Below are 22,304 nucleotides of genomic sequence, written 5' to 3'. Positions count from 1 at the left end.
GATTTTGCTCCAGTCTTGACTCTGGGCCAGACTTGATTTTAACTCTGAAGAAAGACATCTATTGCAATTTATAGGGGTGGGAACAGCCTGGAGGTTGGATCCCTTAAGAGCCAGTAGTTTATGTTGATTTTATTATTTATCACATAGCATTTTGTGAGCAGTAAAGGCAGAGGGCCAGAAGAACAGCTGCCCAGCAGGGACATGTAGATCTTTCAACAGACTACAGGACAGAGGCAGGAAGGTTTTGGCCGACCTGTGCAAGTCCCTGCCGTGCTGCAGGGTACATGATGTGCTTTTAATACTCCCAACATAGCGAACTGTATGGTCCCACATGTGTGTGTCTGAAGCTGAGTTGAAAGCCTGAAGGCTGCCTGCAGCACAGAGCTGGGATTCTCCAGGGAATGGGGATATCCAGACTGAAGTCTGGATCTGGGAGCTCTTTCCTTTAGTGTCTTTAGAGGTTGGAGCATGGAGGGTGTTGGTCTCTTATCCCAAGTAATGAGCACCAGGATGAGAGGAATCAGCCTCAAGTTGCGCCAGGGGAGGTTGAGGTTGGATCTTGGTAACAATTTCTTCCCCAAAGGGCTGTTGGGCATTGGAACAGGCTGCCCAGGGCAGTGGTGGAGTCACCATCCCTGGAGGGGTTGAACAGACAGAGATGAGGTTCTCAGGGACATGGGATAGTCCTAGAGTTAGGTTTTGGTTGGACTCAATGATATTGAGGGTTTCTTCCAACCAGAATGATTCTATTCTGTGACCGTCCTGGTCTTTTCTGACTTCTCCTTGTTACTTTTGCCCAGTTCCTAGTGCTGCACCTCAGCTGTCCCTGTCAAGCATGACTCCTGGTGACATCCGTGTGACGTGGCTGCCGCCTCCTCCAGAGCTGAGTAATGGCAAGATAACCAAGTACAAGATTGACTATTGCACCCTCAAGGAAGGTGAGGGAAACACCATTTGGGGGGTTGTGTCTTCTGGTCCAGCAGTGTTAACAACATGTCATGTCGAGGCTGAAAACAGGGGAGCCCCTTTTTTACCCAGGGGAGGAGAACAGCCCAGTCTTAGCCTGGCTCTGCTCTTGATGGTCACATCGCGGCTGTGTGAGCAACCGTTTGGTGCCATCTGCACTGTGTGTTTTGGGGGAAGAGCTTTATGCTGATTGGGAAAGAAGGGTAAATGCATTCAATTCCTTTACAAATAGAGTCTAATCAAAGTGATCCTTGGGGAAAAAAAAATCAAGTATTCTGGTCAGGCTGTGTTGCTCTATTGCTGAGTTTTATCCAGTCTTATTTATACTGTCAGACACTCTAAAAAGCCCTCAGCATGGATGGTAAAGTTTCCCTATCCTGGATGTTCCAGTTCCACATGTGCTTGCTTTGCAAATCCTTCTGAGTATTTGCTCTTAAAACCGTCAAAGCTCTGCAGCTTTTCACTTCCCAGGGTCATGATTCTTAGTAAGAGAAGTATGGGGCATGTGATGAAGTGCTGCACATGTTCCCATGTGTTTGATCTGGATTAGCAGTCTGCGCTGTGACTCCTGGCTCTTGGTTTTTTGCCCTGAAGTCTGCACATGGCTCTGTGGCGTTGTAAAACCTTGGGAACATTTGCAGTCTGGGATCACACTCAGCAATACCTTGTTACAGTGTTCCCAGCTGAGTTTGCACCAGGTGAAGCTGAAAAGCAAGACCTCTACATTCACCAAGCAGGCAATATTAATCTTCAACAAGACCAATTTGTTGTTACAGTGAAAATCCCAGGCCATTTTCAGTTTAAATTTCCTGTTATCTCCCTTATGAACTTGGGTGGGCTGAAGAGGGAGTGATAAAACCTCCGTCTGACATGGGCTGAGGTGTGAATTTTGCAGAAAGCGGGGCCGCTGGACAGTTCTGGCTCAAATTAAAGTGGGGATTTAAATACAGCAATGAAAGCACTGGAATTTACCATCAGCTGTGCTTGTGTTCTGCCATCACATCGGCAGCATCAGGGTTTCTGACAGCTCCTCTCCAGGCAGGCTCAGTGGTGCTTAAGGCACCCTGTAGTTATGAATGTGTGTTGTCAGTTGGGATATCAGCTCTGCCCAGTCTTTAGTTCTAGTTTTAACTGGTGGCATGAGATTGTACTGGGCAAGGCCAAGCCAGCCCAGGGCGTGCAGACCACGTGGTGGTAGCTGGGCTTTATGGCCACTCAGTTCTATTTCCATTTTATGGAAAAGAAACGTGTTTTCAAGGGTTTCGCCTTGGTTTCAGCAGATCAGGTCACCTCCATTGAAGTGGGCGGAAATGAGACACAAATCACTCTCTACTCGCTCCATCCCAACAAAGTCTACAAAGTTCGCATCGCAGCCAGCACCAGTGTGGGTTACGGGGCCCCTTCGGAGTGGACCCAGCATCGGACTCCGGACAGAGACAACCAGACTCACGGTAGGAACTAGATGATGCCTGGGATTTGAGGAGGGGTGCAGGACACTGGGGAACTTGAGGCATGATCAGATGTTTGCTTTCATTAGGAAATTATAACTGTTGGTTTTGATTAGACCCAAGTGCCCACCTTTAGTTTTCTGTTGAGCAGCCCCTGTACATCTTGCTGCTTGCCTGTGGAGTGGATTCTTCCTGCCTCCCTCTGCAGCTGTGAAAATTCGCAAGAAAGAAAAAGAAAAGCAAGCAAGCATGCAGTCCCCGTTTTGGTTGGAAGAGACCCTCAAGGTCATCAAGTCCAACCATTAACCCACCCCTGGAACTACTCCATGTCCCTGAGAACCTCATCCGTGGCTGTTCAACCCCTCCAGGGATGGTGACTCCACCACTGCCCTGGGCAGCCTGTTCCAATGCCCGACAGCCCTTTGGGGAAGAAATTGTTCCTAATATCCAGTCCAAACCTCCCCTGGCACAACTTGAGATGGCTATATCTCGGGATACATTGAGAAATTCCCATAGTGGTTTTGGGCCTTTTTTTTTCAGGTATCACCTAGCTGGTAGATCAACAGCAGAGCGTAACTGTACCACTGTCTGACAGTGGAGACATCCCACTCACAGAACAGCCTTTCCTGACCCCCCTCCCTCACTGCCCAGCTCAGGGAGGATTGAGTCGAACAGGGAAATGGAGACAAGCAGCTGAACATTTTTCTCCTTTTCTTCTTCTAGTTCCCTTTGCCCCAACAGAATTAAAAGTCCGAGCAAAGATGGAGTCTCTCCTGATAACATGGCAGCCCCCAGCCAACCATGCCCAGATATCTGGCTACAAACTCTACTACCGAGAGGTGGGCCCGGAGGAGTCCAGCGACGAAAGCCCTTTGGATGGTGCTGAAGATGAGGGCTGGGATGTAGGACCCATAAAACTGAAGAAGAAAGTGAAGCAGTACGAGCTGACTCGACTAGGTTAGCTGGTTACATCCTCTGAACTGTTGGTGTGGAAACGCAGGGTCTGTCTCTGGCACCTCGTAGTGGTCCCAGGGTGTTTCCAAGAGGCTGAGTTATCTAGTTGGCTGCAGATATGTAGGACCAGGACCATGTGAGCATTTTTAAGAGCACCCAAAATACTTTCTGGAACAGGGCTCTCGTTCTAAGCAGAGTTTAAAACACAGAAATTTCTGACACCAGTGTAGCAGGGATTGTATTTTTAACCAGGGGCCATTAATATACTTAGTATACGCTGGTAAGTGGATCTGAATCTATTAGTTTTTTTTATTGTGTCACTATAAAGAGTGCTTAGATTAAAATCTCCAGTCAGGACAATGATCTCTTTTTCCCTGTGTATTTCTAAGAAGCTCCATAATTGAACACTATTGAAATATGTCTGTCAAAATGAAGAGAGAAGTTAATTCACAACATGCCAATTTTGGGTCAGTATTCTCCTCCGCCTCTCCCTAAGGGAAAAGGGACAGAGGAGTGAATGTCTGTGGCTGGAGAACGCGTCTGCACCACAGCCAGGCCTACCTGCCTGGCTAACTGTGCTTGGCGTTTCCCATAAGGAGCTCTGGATCTAACATCCAGTTGTACTAATTAGTTGATTTGCCCATTGATACAAGATGGAGAGAGAGGAGGGAGTCATGGCAAATGCATCCTTGAAGCAGGATTCTTCTTCTTAGAGTTCTTCCATCCCCCACTTCGTGCTTCATGCCCGTTACTGCCCAGTGAGCTGAGACTGCGGGGCGAGTGTTTCCCGTGCTGGTTCATCTTACATGTCTGGCGTATATATTACGTGTGGTGTAAAGGTCAGGCTGCAGCACCTGGAAAGACAGTTGGTGTCATCGCTAAGTAGGTTTCCAGCTATGTTGCAGCCATCCTGCCACTGAGAGGGTGTTAACAGTTTCTCTGAAGAATTTCGGTCTGTAATTATTGCGCGGAGGAAACCACATGTGAACATCTTCATGTGCTGCTCTAACCGCTGGCAAGTCAGTTAGCGGAGGGACTCGGGAGTGGGCTGAATTGGTTCCAAATGCTCTGGCACAATGCTGCTGAGAAGGCTGCTTGTTCTTCTGTAATTACTTCCTTAAATTTGGGCATCCATCAAGCCCTAATGGTTTCCTTATGATTTGGCGGTGGTGTGTCAGCTATCGTTGCGTCAGGAAGAGAGTTTCTGGTTTCTTCCAGCCGTGGTTGTTCTCTCTTGTCCCCCTTACGCTGTTGAATGACACGCTCTTGCACGCGTACAGTCAGGATTCTGTCTGTGTGGAGAAAGGCAGGGGGTCTGGACATGAAATGAGGAGTGATTGGAATTTAGAAGGGTTTAGGTTTATGGCAGGGAGCTCCCCTGTACAGGTACTTACATCTGCTTTAAGGGCTTTGTAGGCAGAGTGGGTAGCAGTCCAGGGAGAGGTTGGAAGCCCAAACTGATGGAGAATCAGCCAGGGGGCTTTCTCAGCTCATGGATATCTGCCTACGAAGCACAGCAGTGGAAACCTCTCCTAAGATCCCGTTGTAAAAACAAACAAAATACCCAACACTGTCTCTTGGGGGTATCTCTTGACGTCAGGGTAAGCGGTTGTGTGTGGTGAATGGTGCTGCCTGGGGGGAGAGTGAGAGTTGCCCGGGCTGGCCCATGGGAGATGGGCTGTGAAGAGGTTGCACAGCTGAAACTACAAATTGGGTCAAGAGCTTGAAGAAAGAAGAAAATGAGTAGAATGTTCTTTGTTTATGTAGAATAGAATATTTCAGCTGGAAGGGACCTGCAACAATCATCTAGTCCAACTGCCTGACCACTCCAGTGCGGACCAAAAGTTAAAGCCAATTATTAAGGGCATTGTCCAAATGCCTCTTAAACACTGGCAGGCATGGGGCATTGGCCACCACCATAGGAAGCCTGTTCCAGTGTTGGAAGTGGTGTCAGGAGAAACCAGCATTGGGCCCTGGGACTACAAGGCTGTATCTCAGATGATCTTGCAGGTTTCCTCATCCTTTGTCTCACCCCCAACATCTGGCTTCTTGATTTTGCCTTCGGTGATGTCCCAGCTTTCTCCGTGTGAGCTGTCTGAAATAAAATAATAGTTTTCTCCCATGCCATGCTGACCTCTGGAGCAAACCACGTCTCCTTAGAGTGATATCGCTAATGACAAGCCTTGTATCTCCTCTGAGAGTTATGTGCTGAAATCCTATGAGAGTAGTGGGCAGCTGTTCAAAGGGACACAAGAAATACAGTGATTTCATGAGCCCACAAAATCAAAAGGAGGCTGTCCTGCATCACCAGGAGGCCTTTTTCCTGAGCAATTCTCATTGATTTCTGTCTGTGTTCTAGCAGTTAGTCTCTGTAATGGTGTGTGACTACCAGGGCAGTAGTTTACATGAAAAATAAGCAGTAAGGATCTGATCCTGTCTTGGACGTTCCCATGAAGGAAGAGCGCATCCCTCGCTGCGCGACTCCCTGGAGATCAGGGTATTTTCCCTCTTACAGCAAAGTCTGGCGTATGGCACTGGGCCAACACGAACACCTTGAAAAACTGAATGAAACAACATATTTAGCATATTGGATACATTACACAGTCATCCAGATTAGTGATTTGAAATGATCTGGACTAGATTATTCTGCTTATGCTTAATGTATGATGGAATGCAGTGAAATACATCTGTTTTCATGCTGCCTACTAGCTTCTTGACAGCTTGATAGAGCTTTATGTCTGCATGTTCTAAGAGCTTGAACATCTGGGCCTGTGTATAAAAATTGAAGCCAAGCCTCTGCCTGAGAAATCCAAAATAACCCTATTTTCAGAATGTGAATTGCTTGATCTTGTAGTAAAGCTCCTCTGGCTCCACCTGTAAGTGGCTGCTGTATTGATCCTACCCAGGGATGGGGATGGAGGACTTGTCCTTTCCTTCATTCTCCAACAGGAACTGCCCACAGCTGCTTCACATCTGTGAGCTCTTCCTCATCATTTTGGATCACATTGCTGCGATGAGCCTGTGTCCCAGCGAAGCCCAGCAAACGCCCATGAGGAGATGGAGTGTGTGTGCTGGAGACAGATGGGCTGTTGGTTCTTTGTTCCACCAAGCCCATGGTCCCAGGCGTTTGGAAGTTGAGCGCCTTTTGGTCTCATCCCCCTTGTGCGGGTTTGAAATGTTTTCCTGTGGCTGAAGAGCATGGAAATACAGATCAGGCTGCCTTGGAGGCAGACAAAAAAAACCTGTTTGCTTTTGGGATTCTTTTGGGGAGAAAAACGCGACTGAACTGTTTTTATATTCTGAGCGTGAACATTTGTTGTGGAGCAGAGAAGGCCTTTGGTAATTGGTACCATTAGCCTTTGGGAGCATAATCAGTGCAGTAATAATAAAATTGGCATCAATAAGAAAGGTTTTATTCTGCTTATGTTGTCTGGCAAAGCGAGCTGTGATCTATCAGGGCAGGGAATGAACAGGCACATCCTGAATTAACGAACTTCATCAATGCACTGCAGCCAAGGTAACCAAAGCCAGTCTGGGCTGCTGAAGGGAGAACCTGGCGAATGTCTGATTCGAAAACTTTGTATCTCCCAAATTTTTTCCTCGATTAAACATCTCCACTAAAAAAACCCCTCACATGTTATTTAACACAGCAGGGCAGTATTTCAGCTGGTGGAAGGTTGGAGGAAAGGAATTTGGGAGCAGGGCAGTGCTGCTTGGAGAGAAAGCGCCCTGTTCTGCAGCTCAGTGTGGGTCCAAGTGTGGTGAGGACCCTCAGCTTTCTGGTGTGGGTTTTGTGTGAGCTTTTCTAATTGCAAATCAAGAGACTCTACTGTGGAGGCAAAATAGTCACTGTGCAACAAAAGCTGCCATGGACTTAACAGGATGTGTGAGGACTTGCTGGAAGGAGGATCCTCACAGCAATGAATAAATCAGAAGGGACTTTAGAAATGAGAGGAGAGGATGTCCTCTTCAAGAATAAGCTATGCAGTGTATCCACTTCCATGGGGAAGAGAGGAGTCACCATGCATAGGTTTATTGAGTCGTCTGCAGGGAAGAAGGATCAGGAGATGCCAAGATGATGGGCTACAGGCCGTGACGCTGGTTAACCCTTGGTGGCTGGGGCAAGACCGTTTGCTGCTGATAATTTCTGTAAAAAATGAGAGTAGAAGTAGAGAGTAGCTGTGATATCACCAGTAGTGAGACAGTATTTGAACGTGGAAAGCCTGTAAGTGGAAGGGGGACTCCCTGCTGTGTTTTAGCAAATACAACTCTGTTCAAGCTGCTTTCTTGGATGGTGAGAAAAGCTGCTCAGGTCAAAGAAAACATGTGTAACTGGGGGAGGGCTGGTAACAAAAATAACCCCGGACAAACTCTGATTGATTTTTCCAGCTCCTGGGAAACTCTATGAGGTGAAGCTGGTGGCATTCAATAAGCACGAAGATGGTTATGCAGCGGTTTGGAAGGGCAAAACAGAAAAGGCACCTGCAACAGCAGTAGGTGAGGAATGCCCTTCATTTGTTGTCTGTCTCTTCTGGTCGGCATTTGGCTTCAGAGGAAGGGTAAAGTTACAGAAGATGAACTTGAAGAGGGACAATATCAAAATGGGAAAGGTCCTGATATAAGGGAACTTCCTTTGACAGCCATTGCAAATTGCATTGGAGGAATTGTCTTGGGAAGGAGATAAAGGAGCGAAATATAGAATCATAGAGTCATTTTGGTTGGAAGAGACCCTCAGGATCATCAAGTCCAACTGTTAACCCAACCCTGGCACTACCCCATGTCCCTGAGAACCTCATCTCCGTGTCTGTTCAACCCTTCCAGGGATGGTGACTCCACCGCTGCCCTGGGCAGCCTGTTCCAATGCCCCACAGCCCTTTCCAGGAAGAAATTTTTCCCAATATCCAATTTAAACCTCCTCTGTCGCAACTTGAGTCCCTTCTTGGTGTTCTCTGTGGCCCTGTTAGTCGCTCAGGGATGGTCTTGGAAATGCCAGATAACCTGGGTTTAATCTTTTATGTTAGAAAGTTTAAAGAGTGTGAATTAGCAGCATGCCAGGCTTTTTGCAGTGTTATAAAGCAAGTAAAAGCTCTGAAGACCCAGGCTCCATCATCACCTCTGCCAGATTTATTGTCGTGCATGTCTCCACATCTCTGTTCTCTTTTTGTCTTGGACCACAGATCCCCCTGTGCAGAAGGGTCCTCCACTGCCTCCGGTCCAAGTCTATGCAGAGTCCAACAGCTCAACTTCCATATGGCTCAGGTGGAAGAAACCTGACTTCACCACAGTCAAAATTGTCAACTACACCGTGCGCTTCAGCCCCTGGGGCCTGAAAAACGCATCTCTCGTTACATACTACACAAGGTAAAGCAGGATGCTAAGGGTTCATCCACCACATATTGCTCGTGTCAGGAATAAACACAGGGCAGGAGGAATATGCATGGAAGTTCCAGGGCTGAGCAAAACCTGGGTGTTTTACATGCTGGAAACATCTGCATTGCTCACAGATACATTCAGAGCTGGTGGATTGTGGCATTTGGACTTGTCCATGACTTAAATACCAAGGAATCATTTACTGGCTGGTCTCTGCATCTTTTCTGCTCTGGTTGAACCTCACATGCTAGTTGCCATGTTAATAACAAAGCCAGGTGCAATTATGGCCAGTCTCAAAGCATTCATGATTTGTGAGATGGTCGTCACAAGTTTGGTTTAAAAATTGTCAAGAGTTTAAGCAGTTAAAATAATTCAGGGATATATTTTAAATCTGGATTCCAGTGCAGGTTTTCAGGCTGTGTTTTCAAGCTTTTCTCAGCAAGTACATCAGAAAAGGTCCTGGAGGCTGGGAACCTACTTTGCTCTGTATTTGAGACCTGAATACTGTTAACGTCACATGACTGCAGGAGATGAAACTTTAGGTGAAAAATCAAATACTCCGAGAGTTAGGATAATCTCTTACAGTGCTTCTGGTAAGGTGTCAAGGTGACAGTGGGTGGGAGAAGCATCTAGTGTTCATGGCCCTGTGCACGTGTCCTCTTTTGGTAGCTCGGATGAAGACATTCTCATTAGTGGGTTGAAGCCCTACACCAGGTATGAGTTTGCTGTGCAGTCCAACGGCGTTGGCATCGATGGGCCCTTCGGCAGCGTGGTGGAGCGGTTCACCCTTCCTGACCGTGAGTATTTGTGGGAGTTGAATCTTGATTTCTCCTGGCTTTTCTTGAATCTCTCAGATGCGTCCTGGTGTGCTACTGAGAGATGTGGTGGTCTCAGATCACCTCCAGGCTCTGGTGTCCCTGAGTACACAGAAGTCTGAAAGCCACTAAGCATCCTGGTAGCTTTCCCAAGCCAAATGAAGGAGCGCTGCTTTTTAAACAGAGACAAGCATGTAATGAGGAGTAGGACAACAGTTGCTGTTACTGTGGGATTATCTCTACGCTCAGAGAAATCCTACTCATCAGCGATTGCTCCAGTATTCAGCTTCCCAGAGCAGCAGTGATGGGCTTCAGAGGTGTTGTGTCCTGCTCCTAGCTGGGATTAGTTGCGGTTCAAGCAGGGCTTTGGGGATGGTGGAGAAGAAAGCAACAGGGAGCAAGGGTGTGCTAGGAATGTTCTTTTAAATATAACCAACATTGCACAGTCTCAAACTGAGCTGCATGGCAGCATTTTATAGAATTGTTTTGGTTGGAAGGGACCCTAAAGATCGTCAGGTCTAGCTGTTAACCATGCATGCAAACGTGACTGTGCCGTCACGGAGAAGGATTCACAGAAGGCCTAGAGCAAACATCGTGCCCTTCAGGTTGAATGGTGCTCTTCTCATTTCTGCCGTTCAGCTGGGTCTTTGCTTGTCTCTACCAGGTCCCTCAACTCCTCCGTCTGACCTGCGGCTGCACCCGCTTAACCCCTACGCTGTCCAGGTGCACTGGTGTCCCCCTGCTGAGCCCAATGGCATCATTGTGGAGTACCTCATTCTCTACAATGCCAACAACACGCAGCCCGATGACATGTGGACCTTGCTGACGCGAGAAGGTGAGCATCCTTGAGGTAATACCTCACCAAGTCCTCCTCCTCCTGCCGTCTTCCCTGCCTGTGGAGCCTTGCATGGTCAGTCCTGCTTTGATTTTTGCCTGATTTTTGCCTCACTTTGAGCACATAGAGATAAACGTTAAAGAGCTTGTGCTGCCAGCTTTCTTGGAAATAGGCTGGGCCTTGCTTCTGGTCATATAGGAGAGCCCAGGGACATGACTCCTGAAAGACATGAGATCATACATGTCTAGGGCTGAAATAGCCATTATCATCCAGCAAACATCCTGCAGATACAGGCTGGCAGCCGGTAATTCCTAGGAGAACGTATGCCAGCCACACCACGTGCAGTCTGTATCATCAGCTCTTTAAGCAGCAAGTTCATTAATACCAAAGAGGTGTATGAATTAGCTCTTAGAGGTCAGGACACAAAACACCTCACTTCTGAGGGTCCAACAGAGTTCCATCGCTGCTTTGCTGTAGCCTCTGAATACTCTTGAAGCTGCACATTTTAAACCTCTTGTGACTTGTTTTTGATCAGGAAATATCTTCAGCACTGAAGTGCATGGCCTGGAAAGTGATACCAGATACTTCTTCAAGATGGGAGCAAAGACAGTTGTGGGATCTGGTCCGTATTCGAATGTTAAGGATGTGCACACTCTCCGGGAGAAGTTGTCTGGTATGAATTTTTCCCTGTGTCCCATTGCAGGAAGCGAGTTGTGTTGCTGAGGACTGTGGTTTGTCAACTGTGGTGTTTCTCTTTGCCAAAGAATTGCCTGATGTCACCACGCAGAATGTAGGATAAGGCTGTGTGAGGATCACAGCAGAGTCCTCAGATGTGCAGCTCCTCAGACAGCTCCAGAGCCCATCCCGCAGCCCAGCTTCATCTCCCTTCCCCATCCCAGCTCCTCTGTAAGGGCACATGCAACCTGCATCTTGCTGCCTTTTTGTTAGGCCTGTGGAGCATGAAATTAATGAATATACATAAATGGCGGTTTGCTTTAAGCTGCTCTAAATTGTCACTGCTAAGTATCTTCTTCTTTTGTGTGTATAGAGGCATCACCTATTGGTTTTAGCAAAGGTGGTGCTTCTCCAAACATAAGACACTTTGTATATTTTCTTCTGCTAGCAGCTGAAATGATGTGTCTGTCCTTCCCCTACTAGATGTTCTGGACATCCACTCTGTCACCGGAATCATTGTGGGAGTCTGCCTGGGGCTGCTCTGCATTCTCTTCTGCATGTGTGCCAGCTTCCGCAACAGCAAGCAGAGGTGGGTGTCAGCTCTGGTGTGGAAGGAGACAAGATGCTGTGAGCTGCTCCCGTGTTCAGCGGGGCTGAGGGGGATGTGGTGTGTGACAGCGGTTAATACAAAGATTGAGGCTCGGCAGTTCTAGCTGGCTAAGGAACATCTTTAGTGGAGGCTTTTCACTGATTTATTTTTCTCAGTAGTTTCTCTTTAATTTGCATTGCTAGACTAATAGGTTTAAGGTCAGATAAATTTAAAAAACCAAACAAAACAGAAAAACCAAACCAAAACCAAACCAAAACAAAAACACCACACCACAGGGAAAAAACAAACCACTATTTGTGAGATTATTACCTGCATCTGTTAGAATCACAGAAGAGTTTGGGTTGAAGGGACCTTCCCAGCTCCCCCAGTGCCACCCCTGCCATGGGCAGGGACATCTTCACCAGCTCAGGTTGCTCAGAGCCCCGTCCAGCCTGGCCTGGGATGTCTCCTGGGATGGGGCCTCCACCACCTCTTTGGCCAACCTGGGCCAGGCTCTCACCCTCAGGGTAAAACCTTTCTCATGTCTGGCCTAAATCTCCCCTCCTTTAGTTTAAAACCATCACCCCTTTCCAGTTGTAACATGTCCTTCTGAAAATTCTGTCCCTGTCTTTCTTATAGGCTTCTTTTAAGTACAGAAAGGCTGCAATAAGGTTAGTGTAGGCAGTATTTTGCTTCTGAGGTTGGACAGCTCTAAGGATGTTTGGAAAGGGATTGTTGGGAAAATGATGAAAGACTTCCCAGGGAGTGACAGGCTGTTTGAAGGAGAGTTGGACTCAGCCCAAATCCTGCTGCTGTCTGACTCCAGCCACGAGTCTGGGGCCTGGTCGCTTCCACAAAAACAGGCTGAGTGGCCCGGAGGGGTCACATTCTCTGGCAGCCTGTGGCTATTTGGGACAGAGGAAGGTGAGGCTCTTGAAATGTCAACTCTTGCTCGTTTTCCTGCAGGGAGGCCTTGCCTGGCCTGGATCCCCAGGCAGCCGGCAACCACACGTACTACCACCGGAGCAGGCAAGGGGTGGCGGCTCCCAGTGCCACCTCGGATTCACATGAGCTGGAGTCCCTCATGTCTCCGCTCCCTGAAGATGCACCCCTGCCCCTGGGGGACATCACGGAGCTGACGGAAGTGCACAGCCTCATCCACACCAGCCTCCCTGAGGACATCGTCCATGGGAAAAGGAAGGTGAGGACCATGGATGGGCTCCCACCCTGGGCAGGAGCCTTTGCTTGGTTTGTCCCTCCTGGAAAGCTGGGGTCTGATCTTGTCCTGGCTCTGCAAGATGCTGTTAGTCTTGGCTGCAGGCTGGTCTGGGCAGCCATGAATTTCCTTCTCTGTAAAGCTGACTGGCTTAATCTTGGCTGTCAGATCTAAGTTTGGGATCCCCGTGTCATCTACCACCCCTTTTTGTCTCCCGGCACAGTGACTCTTATCCCCAGAGCAGCCGTTACCCAAGTTAATGCTGCAGAAAGCTGAGCTGCTCCTGTTGCTGTGGCATACAGGTGATGTGAGAAAGTGGGACGTCCAGAGCAGATGCTCTGCTTTCCAGGATACTCTTTTGCCTAGAAGCTTTGTCTATAAACAGTGTGTTTGCTGGAACAGCCTTGAAGATATAGAAGATGTGAAATTGTGTTTTATTTGTGAAGTTTATTTTTTGAAGTAGTCTTTTCCTGCCCTGCTTGGTTTGCCTGACATTCATTGTCTTTCACTCCTCCCTGCCCATTTCCTCTCTCAAGCTTGCCTGAAACATTTCATTCCATTAGGGAACCTTTAATTGGCCTAATTTAGTTAATCTGTTTATGTCTCTCTTTGTAGCCCAGGGAGAGCATGTAAAGTAATTAGGAGGTTCAGTAAAACAAATATATTGTGAGCACATGGGATTTCAGCGTTTGCATCAATGATGCGTTTGTGTGTCACTGGGGGGGAGGTGAGTCCGGGAGACCTGGCCAAGTGTGAGACCTGTCCTTGCTGCTCAGGGCAGCACAGGTCCAGGCTTTTGGAAACACAGCATCTTCCGTTGGCTTTAATTGTCCTGTGAGCTGAAGCTGTTGCTCTTGGCCATCCCCAAGTACTGCGGCAGCTCAGCGCTCAGCTGAAGGAGAGGCAGTTTGCAGCCAAGCCACATCTATGAATTTTGTGGAATGTAGCTGCCTGTCTGGACCCAAGCTGGAGAGTGTGAGGAATTTCCTACAGCTCTTTCTGTTAAATAAGGAACAACTGTTTTCAGTGATGGTGACTTCTCCTGAGAACAGGTCAGGGTGGGGGGAAGTTCCTTCCCTTGGGAGGCCTTTCTGGGGTCAGCGTATCCAGATCTCTCTTCCAAAGCAGCAAACCTTTCTGCAGAGGTTTGCACAAAGATTTTTAATGTGCATGGAGCAGGGGCTGGAGAGGGTAGAGCCAAGGCCTGGCTGCTGGGGGCTTAGCCTGAGAACTTGGGGACCCCAGCATCTGTCGCAGAGGCTGGCAGTGTCCGACAGCAGAATTCTGTTCAGAGATCAGAGCTTCATGATTCTGGCTGTAGTGGCTGCTGGGCTCCCCAGCACAGTGGATGGGGAAAGGTCATGGAGAGTTAAATTCACTGTGGATTTTTGCCAGCAGAATAAAGAGCTTGATTTTTTTTTTTTGATGGATGTGGATCCATGGATGTGGAGAGGCAAGGATCACTGAGGAGCAGCTGCAGCAGAGCAGAGTTGTCACCTGTCCTGCCCGGCAAGGATGACCTGGCAGGTGAAGGAGAAGTGGGAGCAACAGGCTGTTGTTGCTGGGAGCGGGCACTGGAGGGAGATGTGCTCCCACACAGGACACTGCTCCCTCCGCTGCCCAGCTCCTGCTGGAAGTGCCACCTGAGCCAGCCCTGAGCACCACCGCATCCACCCTGTATTCACGTGTGTATTCAAGGGTGAAAAGACTCGGGCCAAAAACATCTTGATGCTTCAGTTGGTAAGAGGCCCCATGTCTGGCTGGTGATGTGATTTTTACCCAGCTGGGCGGTCAAGGAGTTGGGCAGGACTCCTGAGCATGGCTGGACCAGCACACACATGCCTGGTCCCCATGAGAGCTGTAAATCAGAGTGAGGTGCAGCCAGGGGTATGTGCACTCCCTGCTTGTAGACAAAATGGTATTAATCAAGGCCCAAGAGTGGGTTGTAGGTTTTCTGGGTTGTGTTGTACACTGCAGATAACTTCTTCCAGTGGTCATTTCAGCTGGACTTCCAAACCCCCCCCAGACCCTGCTTCAGCATGGCCAGGAGCTTTGTACCTTACAACTACCAGCTGCCTTTGTCACCTAGTCTTTTATTCTCTCATTGTGTGTGTGGTTGGGGCTGTGAAAACCCACAGCAAGGGATGTAGTAGAGCCACATGAAAGAGAAGATCCTTGTGGAAGGGAATTCCTGGTCCAGCCTGGAAAGGAGAAGCTCCCCAGGGTGCTCTAGGTCGGGTACTATCACTTGCAGCCCTAGTCAATAAAGAAATGGAGTGAGAAATGTCTCAAGGATCCCTTTCATTTAACAGCAGATCATGTTGCCGCAGAGCTCAGGGTGTTGGCTGGGACAGACTCGTAGTCTGACGCTGCTGCCACTGTTGGGCAGCTCTGTGTAGCCGTGATGCTGAGGAACTGGCACCTCCAGGCCTGTGTGACCTTCTCCAGTTGCGCTCTTGCCTTGCCATCCTCAAGTTATGCTCCTGAGACCCATTTTGTGTTGGCTGGGTGGCCCTTGCCATTAGCAGTGGCAGCGAGAGCTGCTCCCGTGCTTACAGGCTCTTCACACGCCGGCTCATTACTGAGCGTTTCGTGGATGATTCTTCATAATTTTTAATTCTTGTGGCAGCCCAAGGTTCCAGTGGAGCTTGGAGTCTCTGCATTGTCAGGGGATGTACAAACACAAAGAAGGGACTGTCCCTTTCCATACGCAGTCAGAAGTGAGTGAACATCACTTTGCAGGTGTGAGGAGTGGAGAAGAGTGAGACCAAGGGCAGGAATAACAACACTGCGGTTTGAACTGACTCCTGCAAAGAATTGCAGACAAGGGTTTTGAGAAGTCCCCTTGGCTGTTTTCAAGTCAAGATCACCATTTCCTTCAAACACAGGGCCATGATTCCTCTTGAGCCCTTCCAAGTAGTGCTGGGGGTGCTGGTTGGTGGAAGGTGGGACAGTCCTTGTGCTGCTGGGGAGCCCACAGGGGCTCTCTGGCCACCATGCCCCTTGTCACAGGACAGCAAGGTGCGCTGCAGCCGAGCTGTGGGCACAGGGCCCCTCTGGATTGCAGAGCAATACACTCAACTGTTTAGCAGACCCTTTTTCTTTCTTTCTGTGTGTTTCCCAGTGGTCACACACAAGGATTTGTAAATATGCTGACATGTGATTTTCCTCTCTTACTCTCTTCCCAAGTGACCCTCAGACCAATGCCCGACATAGCCCATGCTATAAACGACACGGTAACGCACAGGCTGTGGGGATGCAGCTCTCTTTCCCCCGGCAGATGGACTGAGGATGATAAAATGGCTTCACTCCAGACGTCTTTGTCACTGTTGCTTTTTGGCCAAGCAATTTAGGGGGTGGGAGAGAATGTTAAAAAGCATCTGCTTTCCATGGAAGACTTCAGCTTTTCATTGAATGAAGCCAAACCCAAGTGTTTTGGCTTGGAAACGTTTGCTGTTGTGCTTCTTGCAAGCTGGAACCTTCCTTGCTTGCTGCCTGCTCCTTCTCTGTGGGCCTCCTCTCCACGGAGACTGCGTTTCCCATGAAGGATGCCCATGACTCGGTGAGCAAAAGCTGTAATGCATCAGGGAACTTGGATCTACCCGGGTTGTTTGTCATTTTCCTATTGAAGATTTTTCTTCTGGAAAAAAAAAAGTCCCACTGTTTTCCAAAAAGTCTTAGATGAGAGCTGTGCTCCTGTTGACAGGGAGCAGATATTCTGCTTTATCTGCTGGGGAGAGGTCTGTGTTGTGTTGTGTCTCGTTTTGAGGTGCAGCTGCGGGCAGGGATGCCAGGATGTTTGCATGACATGGAGCTTTTCCACTCCCTTTGCTGGCTGTGGTGTCATTCAGCAACAAATCCTTTCCCTCTGCTATGACACCCTTAAAATTTAGGCACATCTGAAATGTCCCCAGCCTTGTTCTGTAGAGGATTTCAAGCTAGTTTAAATAACCTCCTCATAAAACAGGGAAGGTTTCAAGATCAACAATTCCTATGCGTTCATTCTCAGCTCATATATTTGCGTGAAATCATTACTTGTCACTGAGAAGGTAACATGATCTAGGCACATTTTTACCAGTCGGAGTTTCTATAAAAAAGCTAAAATGAAAAGGCTTGTTTGCTTTGATAAGGATTTAGCTGTAATGGAAACACCTTTTATTGGAAGATGTTTTTATTAGTTTTCATTCCTGTGTTTGCAGTGAGCTGACAAAGGGATTTTTCCCTCTTTAAATTAGCACTAGACTGACACTCCTTGCCTTCATTCCTCTATTGTAAAAACTAAGCGAACATTTCCTTGTCTTCCTTCAGCCATTCGTTAGTCCCAATCAAGTAGAAAGAAATAGTATCATTTATTACACCAAAAGATACTGCTTTAAAAAAACAGAGAAGCTTTCAGGCATGCAAAACCTTCAGGTCTGTGATGAAAACAGACCTTGAGTTAATTGCCGCTGCCCAACTTTAGAGTCTAAGCCCCAAGAGGGATTTTATTTTCTTTTCCCTCTCAAACATAATGTGCTTGAACAACATGTGGGATATAGGCCATGTTGTGTGGCTGGTGGTTTGTTCTGTTTGCTGAAAAGTTGCAAACTGGTACAAAACAAGTTTGTTCTTCGTTGCAGCCAATTTCAGCCAGAGCTGAACAGGCTGTTCCTGGAGTCATCAAAACCTATGTAAACACGGCAGATTGACATTTCCGCTAACAGATGGTCCTTTGGGATCGCAGCAGAGCTGCCTGTTTCTTTCCATGTTTTTTGGTATTCACAAGATGCCTGCAAGAAGGTTTTCAAGTTTGCTCTGCGTGTGTGTGTGTGTGCGCGGATGATGCTCAGATCTCTCTGATGGCAAATACGCATGGAAGCATCTATAACAGGACACACATTTGTGTGCATGTGTGCATATTTATGTAGGTTCGGTGCTGAGATTTCTAGGCAGTATTTGCTCAGTAACGTATGTTCCTTGGAAAAGGCACAGAAGCCATCAGTCAGCGACAGAGCTGCAGAAAGCCGTTCAGATGGCAGCAGGAGCAAATTGAACACGTTCCTCGAGTACTCGCATGTAGCGATATCCCTTATTGTGAGCTGTCTGCGATTGCTTGGCTGATTTCTTTGCTATTAAAGTGTAGTTTAATGATTGTCCACTTAGGGAGCGGTTAGGGAATACTCTTGGCTCAGAATATATTGCTCAGGATCATGGAGAGAGGAATGGCAAAGGCGCCTCCAGCATACACTTCTAAATGAGTGAATGCTTGACATCCACAGCGCTGGGCTTGGACATTGCTGTTCTGTAGGCCCTTTGCTAATTGTTTTTTGGGGGGACTGATCCTGAGCTCCAAAGCTCCCATGACATGGGGTTGGTGCTGGACTCTGCTCTACTTCCCACAATGGGTTGAGTCCCTTTGGTGCTGGAGTTGGGGTGGGCAGAGGTGAAAGGCTCGGGCAGCCCTTCAGTGCATCCACGAGCACTTTAACGTGCCTTCTGCTGGCACCGACAGTGCGTGGTAGCATTTGCTTCTTGCTAAATAGCTGACTTTGGAATGCCTGGCTTGCACACAACATCTGGTTGTGTATTTCTACCTAATTTCTAGCCAGATGGACTGAGGCATGAGGAGGTCAAATGACTCACGCAAGGTCAGGCTGATGTCAGAAATCTCCTTGCCGTCGCGGCTCGACTCGTGCTATGGTGATTGTTGTTGGAACAGGTCTGGCCTGTGTGAGCAGCGGCCACGTATGTGGAGCAGAAACCTGGGTTTCTCTTTCCCGACAGTGAGAAATAGGTGGTTAATGGGTTTGAGTAGATGTGCCATAAACCTTCATGCTGTGCTGCCATCATGGTCACATCACCTGTATTCCGTATGCACGTGCACACTGGCAGTTGTGTCAGATCAGGATTTTCTCTCCACTTCAGCCTTGCGTCATCCTCTCTCTGTAATCCAGGCACTGTGTAACAAGCCGAGATAACCAACTCCCTTAAATCAGAACATGCGTACGTGCATTTGTATGTATACATATGTGAGTCAGTAGCAAGGCTGAGCTCAGGTAGATGCAGGACAGCCCAATAAAATCAAAACCTGGAAAGAAAAGACTTTTCTGCCTGTGAACTAATAGTCTGAGCTGTTAAATAACTTCAGCTCTTAAAGGCACACATTTCCCATGCACAGAGGTGTGCATTCAACAGTTTATGGCAAGGGGAAGCTGAGAGAACCCAGAACAAATTGCGTTCAGCCCATATAATTTAATTAGATCTACAAACAAGGTAACACTGGTTGCCCAGGGGACTTAAAGCCAAACTAAGAATTGCTTGGTGGTCTGTTGCAAAAATAAATAAATAAGTAAATAAAGCCCCCAGTTTTGTGCCTGTGTGTTGGTGGGGAATGGCAGAGTGTTTACCCAAGCCTTAGCTGACAGCAGGAAATGTGTCTGCACCGCCGGGCGAGCTGTGTAGCATCATCTTCGGCTCTTGCCAGAGTGCACGTGCTGGTAGACGCAGGCGAGGGTCCTTCTCCCTGCTGCAGAGCAGCGCTTGTGCCAAAGCCTGTCGTCATTCTGCTCCAGATTTCCACCGTTCCTTTCCAGCTTTGCAGTGTTTTGCAGGAGGCTCATGCTGCTCTGCATTGTTTGCAGCTTTGCAGGGAGTTGATTTCAGTGGAGATGTACGTGGTGTCTTGTGCCGTGATGTACCTGCTGGCCTCAAAATTTGAGAAGTGGTGGAAAGCCCCTTATGAGACCAGTTTTGAACCATCTGGCAACTTTTATCTGTTTGCTCTGCATCAGACAATGTAACAGAGCAGTAAAACCTGTTGTAGTGGGGTGACTGTGCCAGACGGTTGCAGCGAGCGTTATTTTGATGCCATCAGAAATACTCTCTGCATTTAACTCGCGTCTTCTAACACCGTGGTATTTTCACAACTTGCACTTTTTCAAGCTGCTTCTCATTCCAGGCTTACAAGGAGCAGAATCTGTATCTGTGATAACTGGATCTTTTCTCCTCCCGTTTTTCTTCTGCAGTCTTTGTGGAATAAATCAGCCAACCAGCCCTGGACAAACAGCATCGCCAGATACGGGGAGAGCATCACAAAAGAGCCTCTCTCTGCTGTGAACGGGTCACTGAAGCTCCCGTCCAGCGCGGGGCAGAAGCTTTTGTTACAAGCTCTGGTTTATGATGCCATGATGGTGGGTGTCTTCAGCGCTTTATTGACTCATGTATTCTGATGTGTTTTTTTCTATTTATGCTCCCTGTTGCCTTTTCTCCTTTTTGCAGCACAGGAGAAATTGTTTTCTCCTCTGAGCTAGCTTTAGTTGGCTGATAATGGGCTTTATTTTTTTTCCTGTGTATAGGAGTGTATGCTAGCAAGGTTGGTGGGATTTGAGTAAAAGCTGTTTGATTTTTATTTTATTTTATTTTTTTAAGGAGTCAAAGATCAAGGGTTGATTTAAACTTTTCCCGATAGGGCAGAGCTTTTTCCACTGCACTTGTCTTCTTCATGTGGGTGCATAGATTGGGAGGAAATCCTGTTTCTGAAATTGCTTCCTTAGAATAAATACGCACTCTGGTGTTTGGGAGAGTTTGTACAAGGATTGTGATGTCTGTGCCACAAAGTGAGCTGACACCTGCTCAGGTTGACTCTGTACCACAAGATTTCTTTGGTTATTGCTTTAAAAAGTTTGCTCTCCTCCCTCCACTCCCAGCAAATACTTCTAAGTAACCTACCTGTGTTTCCTTCCTAGATAGCAGTGTGAAAATCAATTATACACAGGATGTAATTAACGTTGTGGATAAAGACAGTGTTTTACAACCCAGTTACAGGGCATCATTTACGGCACAGCTAACCCATCAGAGTTTGTCAACAAAAGGAGAAAAGTGTTAAAATATGTAAATGATGCACAAAGTTGGCTTCAACAGAAAGTGCAAATTATACGTGGGATATCTCTCACTTCCACACTTTGAATTGTCTTCTTGCTGCTAAATCACAGCCCAAAATCTGAACACTTGTTGCCTAGAGAGCTCTTTGTGAGCTTCCAAAATAATCTGCCTGTTAAATTACAGAATTAAAATCTAGCAGAGTGACCTGCTTGTTAGCCAGCTTTGTGGAGAGCTGTAGCCTTTAACTCCACTTGAACACTGCGGAGGAGAACCATTTGGTTTCTTTCTGAATTAAAGTGCCTGAATTTACACAAACGTTTGCAAGCTGTGACAAAGGCTCTAATGAACATTTTGTGAAATGTAGCCAAAATTAAACCTGGGAAGTGAAGGGAACCCTGGTATTGAGCTGTGGGTCTATGTCATGAGCTGTCTCAAGCCAGTTTTCTAGGTTGCTGCCCACTTGCCCTCTAGGTATCTGGCCCTTAAAATGGAAACTAATGGGTGAGTGTAGAAAATTGTGGCCTTTGACAGAGGCTGGGAGGAATGGTTGCTCCAGCCTGCCAAGCAACTGTGGGCAAATCACTTCACTCCTTTGGGACTCTCTTTCCCGAATGTAAAATAGGAATAATGATCCTGAGGTAATTTGAGATGCTTCTTAAGACTTCAGCTCTGAGAAACATCAAGATAATGCTTAATAGAGGCATGCGTACATCCCATTGCACTCTGTGGGATTAAAACCAGATACATTTCAGTGCTTGGTTGGGTCACAGCCTCAATTATCTGAATTTCATTTACTTTACCTTCTTTTTTTTTCTGTTTGATAACAGAATGAAGCAAAGAAAAGCCACCCGCCAGCTTCCCTCCACCAAGTGGAGGCAGAGGTCATTGTCCATTCTGATTTTTCAGCCTCTGACAGAGACTACGAGTCCCAGCTGCATGCCCTGGAGAGTGAAGAGACAGAAACCGAGGACCAGGAACCTGAGGAGGTCTCCTCCGGAGAGCTGGCTCTTCCCAGTTCTCCCAGTCCCCAGCAGGATGCTCGCCCAGTGTTGGGGGGCTGCACGGGCAATTCTGAGGTTCAGGCCCAGGACGAGCTATTATGTAGCGACAAAAAGGTGAACCAAACAGAGGCCGTTTGCACCCATGGGCTCACCAACGGCTTCCACAGGCATGGGGAAAGTCTGGATTCAGTGGAAAGCGGAGATTCAGACTCCATCCAGGACGGTGCGGGGGATGCGCAGCCAGTCAAGTGCCAGTCGCTTTCCCCGGCCCCGGAGGAGTCCCCTCTCTGTAGTAACTCTGGTTTAACCATTTCATCCTCAGCATCTGAGAACATGGCACATGTCCACAATCATTAAAGAGTGAACTAATCTGATTTTGATCATGGGAGAGCTGGAAGCACTAACAAGGGCCTGTCCCTGGGAGGTGCTGCATGCCCTCGACCCACTGAGCCCAGCAGGAACTCAGGAGGTGCAGCATCTCACCAGAGCGAGATTCAGACCTCTCAGCTGTACATATTGCCTTCAAGAAACCAGTGGTTTCAGTAAGGGTCCATCTTCTTCCCGCTGAAGCTGAT

The 22,304-nt window shown here is 47.7% G+C and overlaps 1 protein-coding gene across 1 annotated transcript in view; it reads left to right on the top strand.

The window, feature by feature from the left end:
• Positions 1–22,102, top strand: part of IGDCC4 (immunoglobulin superfamily DCC subclass member 4) — a gene marked incomplete at its 5' end in the record, with an annotated part of 83,595 nt that extends 61,493 nt beyond the window's left edge. Inside the window, 12 exons of the mRNA XM_082060767.1 lie at positions 801–938; positions 2,247–2,417; positions 3,138–3,371; positions 7,758–7,865; positions 8,546–8,729; positions 9,408–9,535; positions 10,218–10,388; positions 10,924–11,061; positions 11,547–11,652; positions 12,619–12,853; positions 19,873–20,037; positions 21,556–22,102. Coding sequence (XP_081916893.1) covers positions 801–938; positions 2,247–2,417; positions 3,138–3,371; positions 7,758–7,865; positions 8,546–8,729; positions 9,408–9,535; positions 10,218–10,388; positions 10,924–11,061; positions 11,547–11,652; positions 12,619–12,853; positions 19,873–20,037; positions 21,556–22,086 — 2,309 coding nt within the window. The 3' untranslated portion in view covers positions 22,087–22,102. The remainder of the gene's footprint in view (positions 1–800; positions 939–2,246; positions 2,418–3,137; positions 3,372–7,757; positions 7,866–8,545; positions 8,730–9,407; positions 9,536–10,217; positions 10,389–10,923; positions 11,062–11,546; positions 11,653–12,618; positions 12,854–19,872; positions 20,038–21,555) is intronic.
• Between the last annotated feature and the right edge of the window lie 202 nt (positions 22,103–22,304).

Source organism: Streptopelia decaocto (assembly GCF_964273445.1).
Source record: "Streptopelia decaocto genome assembly, chromosome: 9".
NCBI classification, from domain to species: Eukaryota; Metazoa; Chordata; class Aves; order Columbiformes; family Columbidae; genus Streptopelia; species Streptopelia decaocto.
The sequence above is the reverse complement of the archived record's forward strand: the minus strand, read 5'-3'. Positions and strand labels throughout refer to the sequence as shown.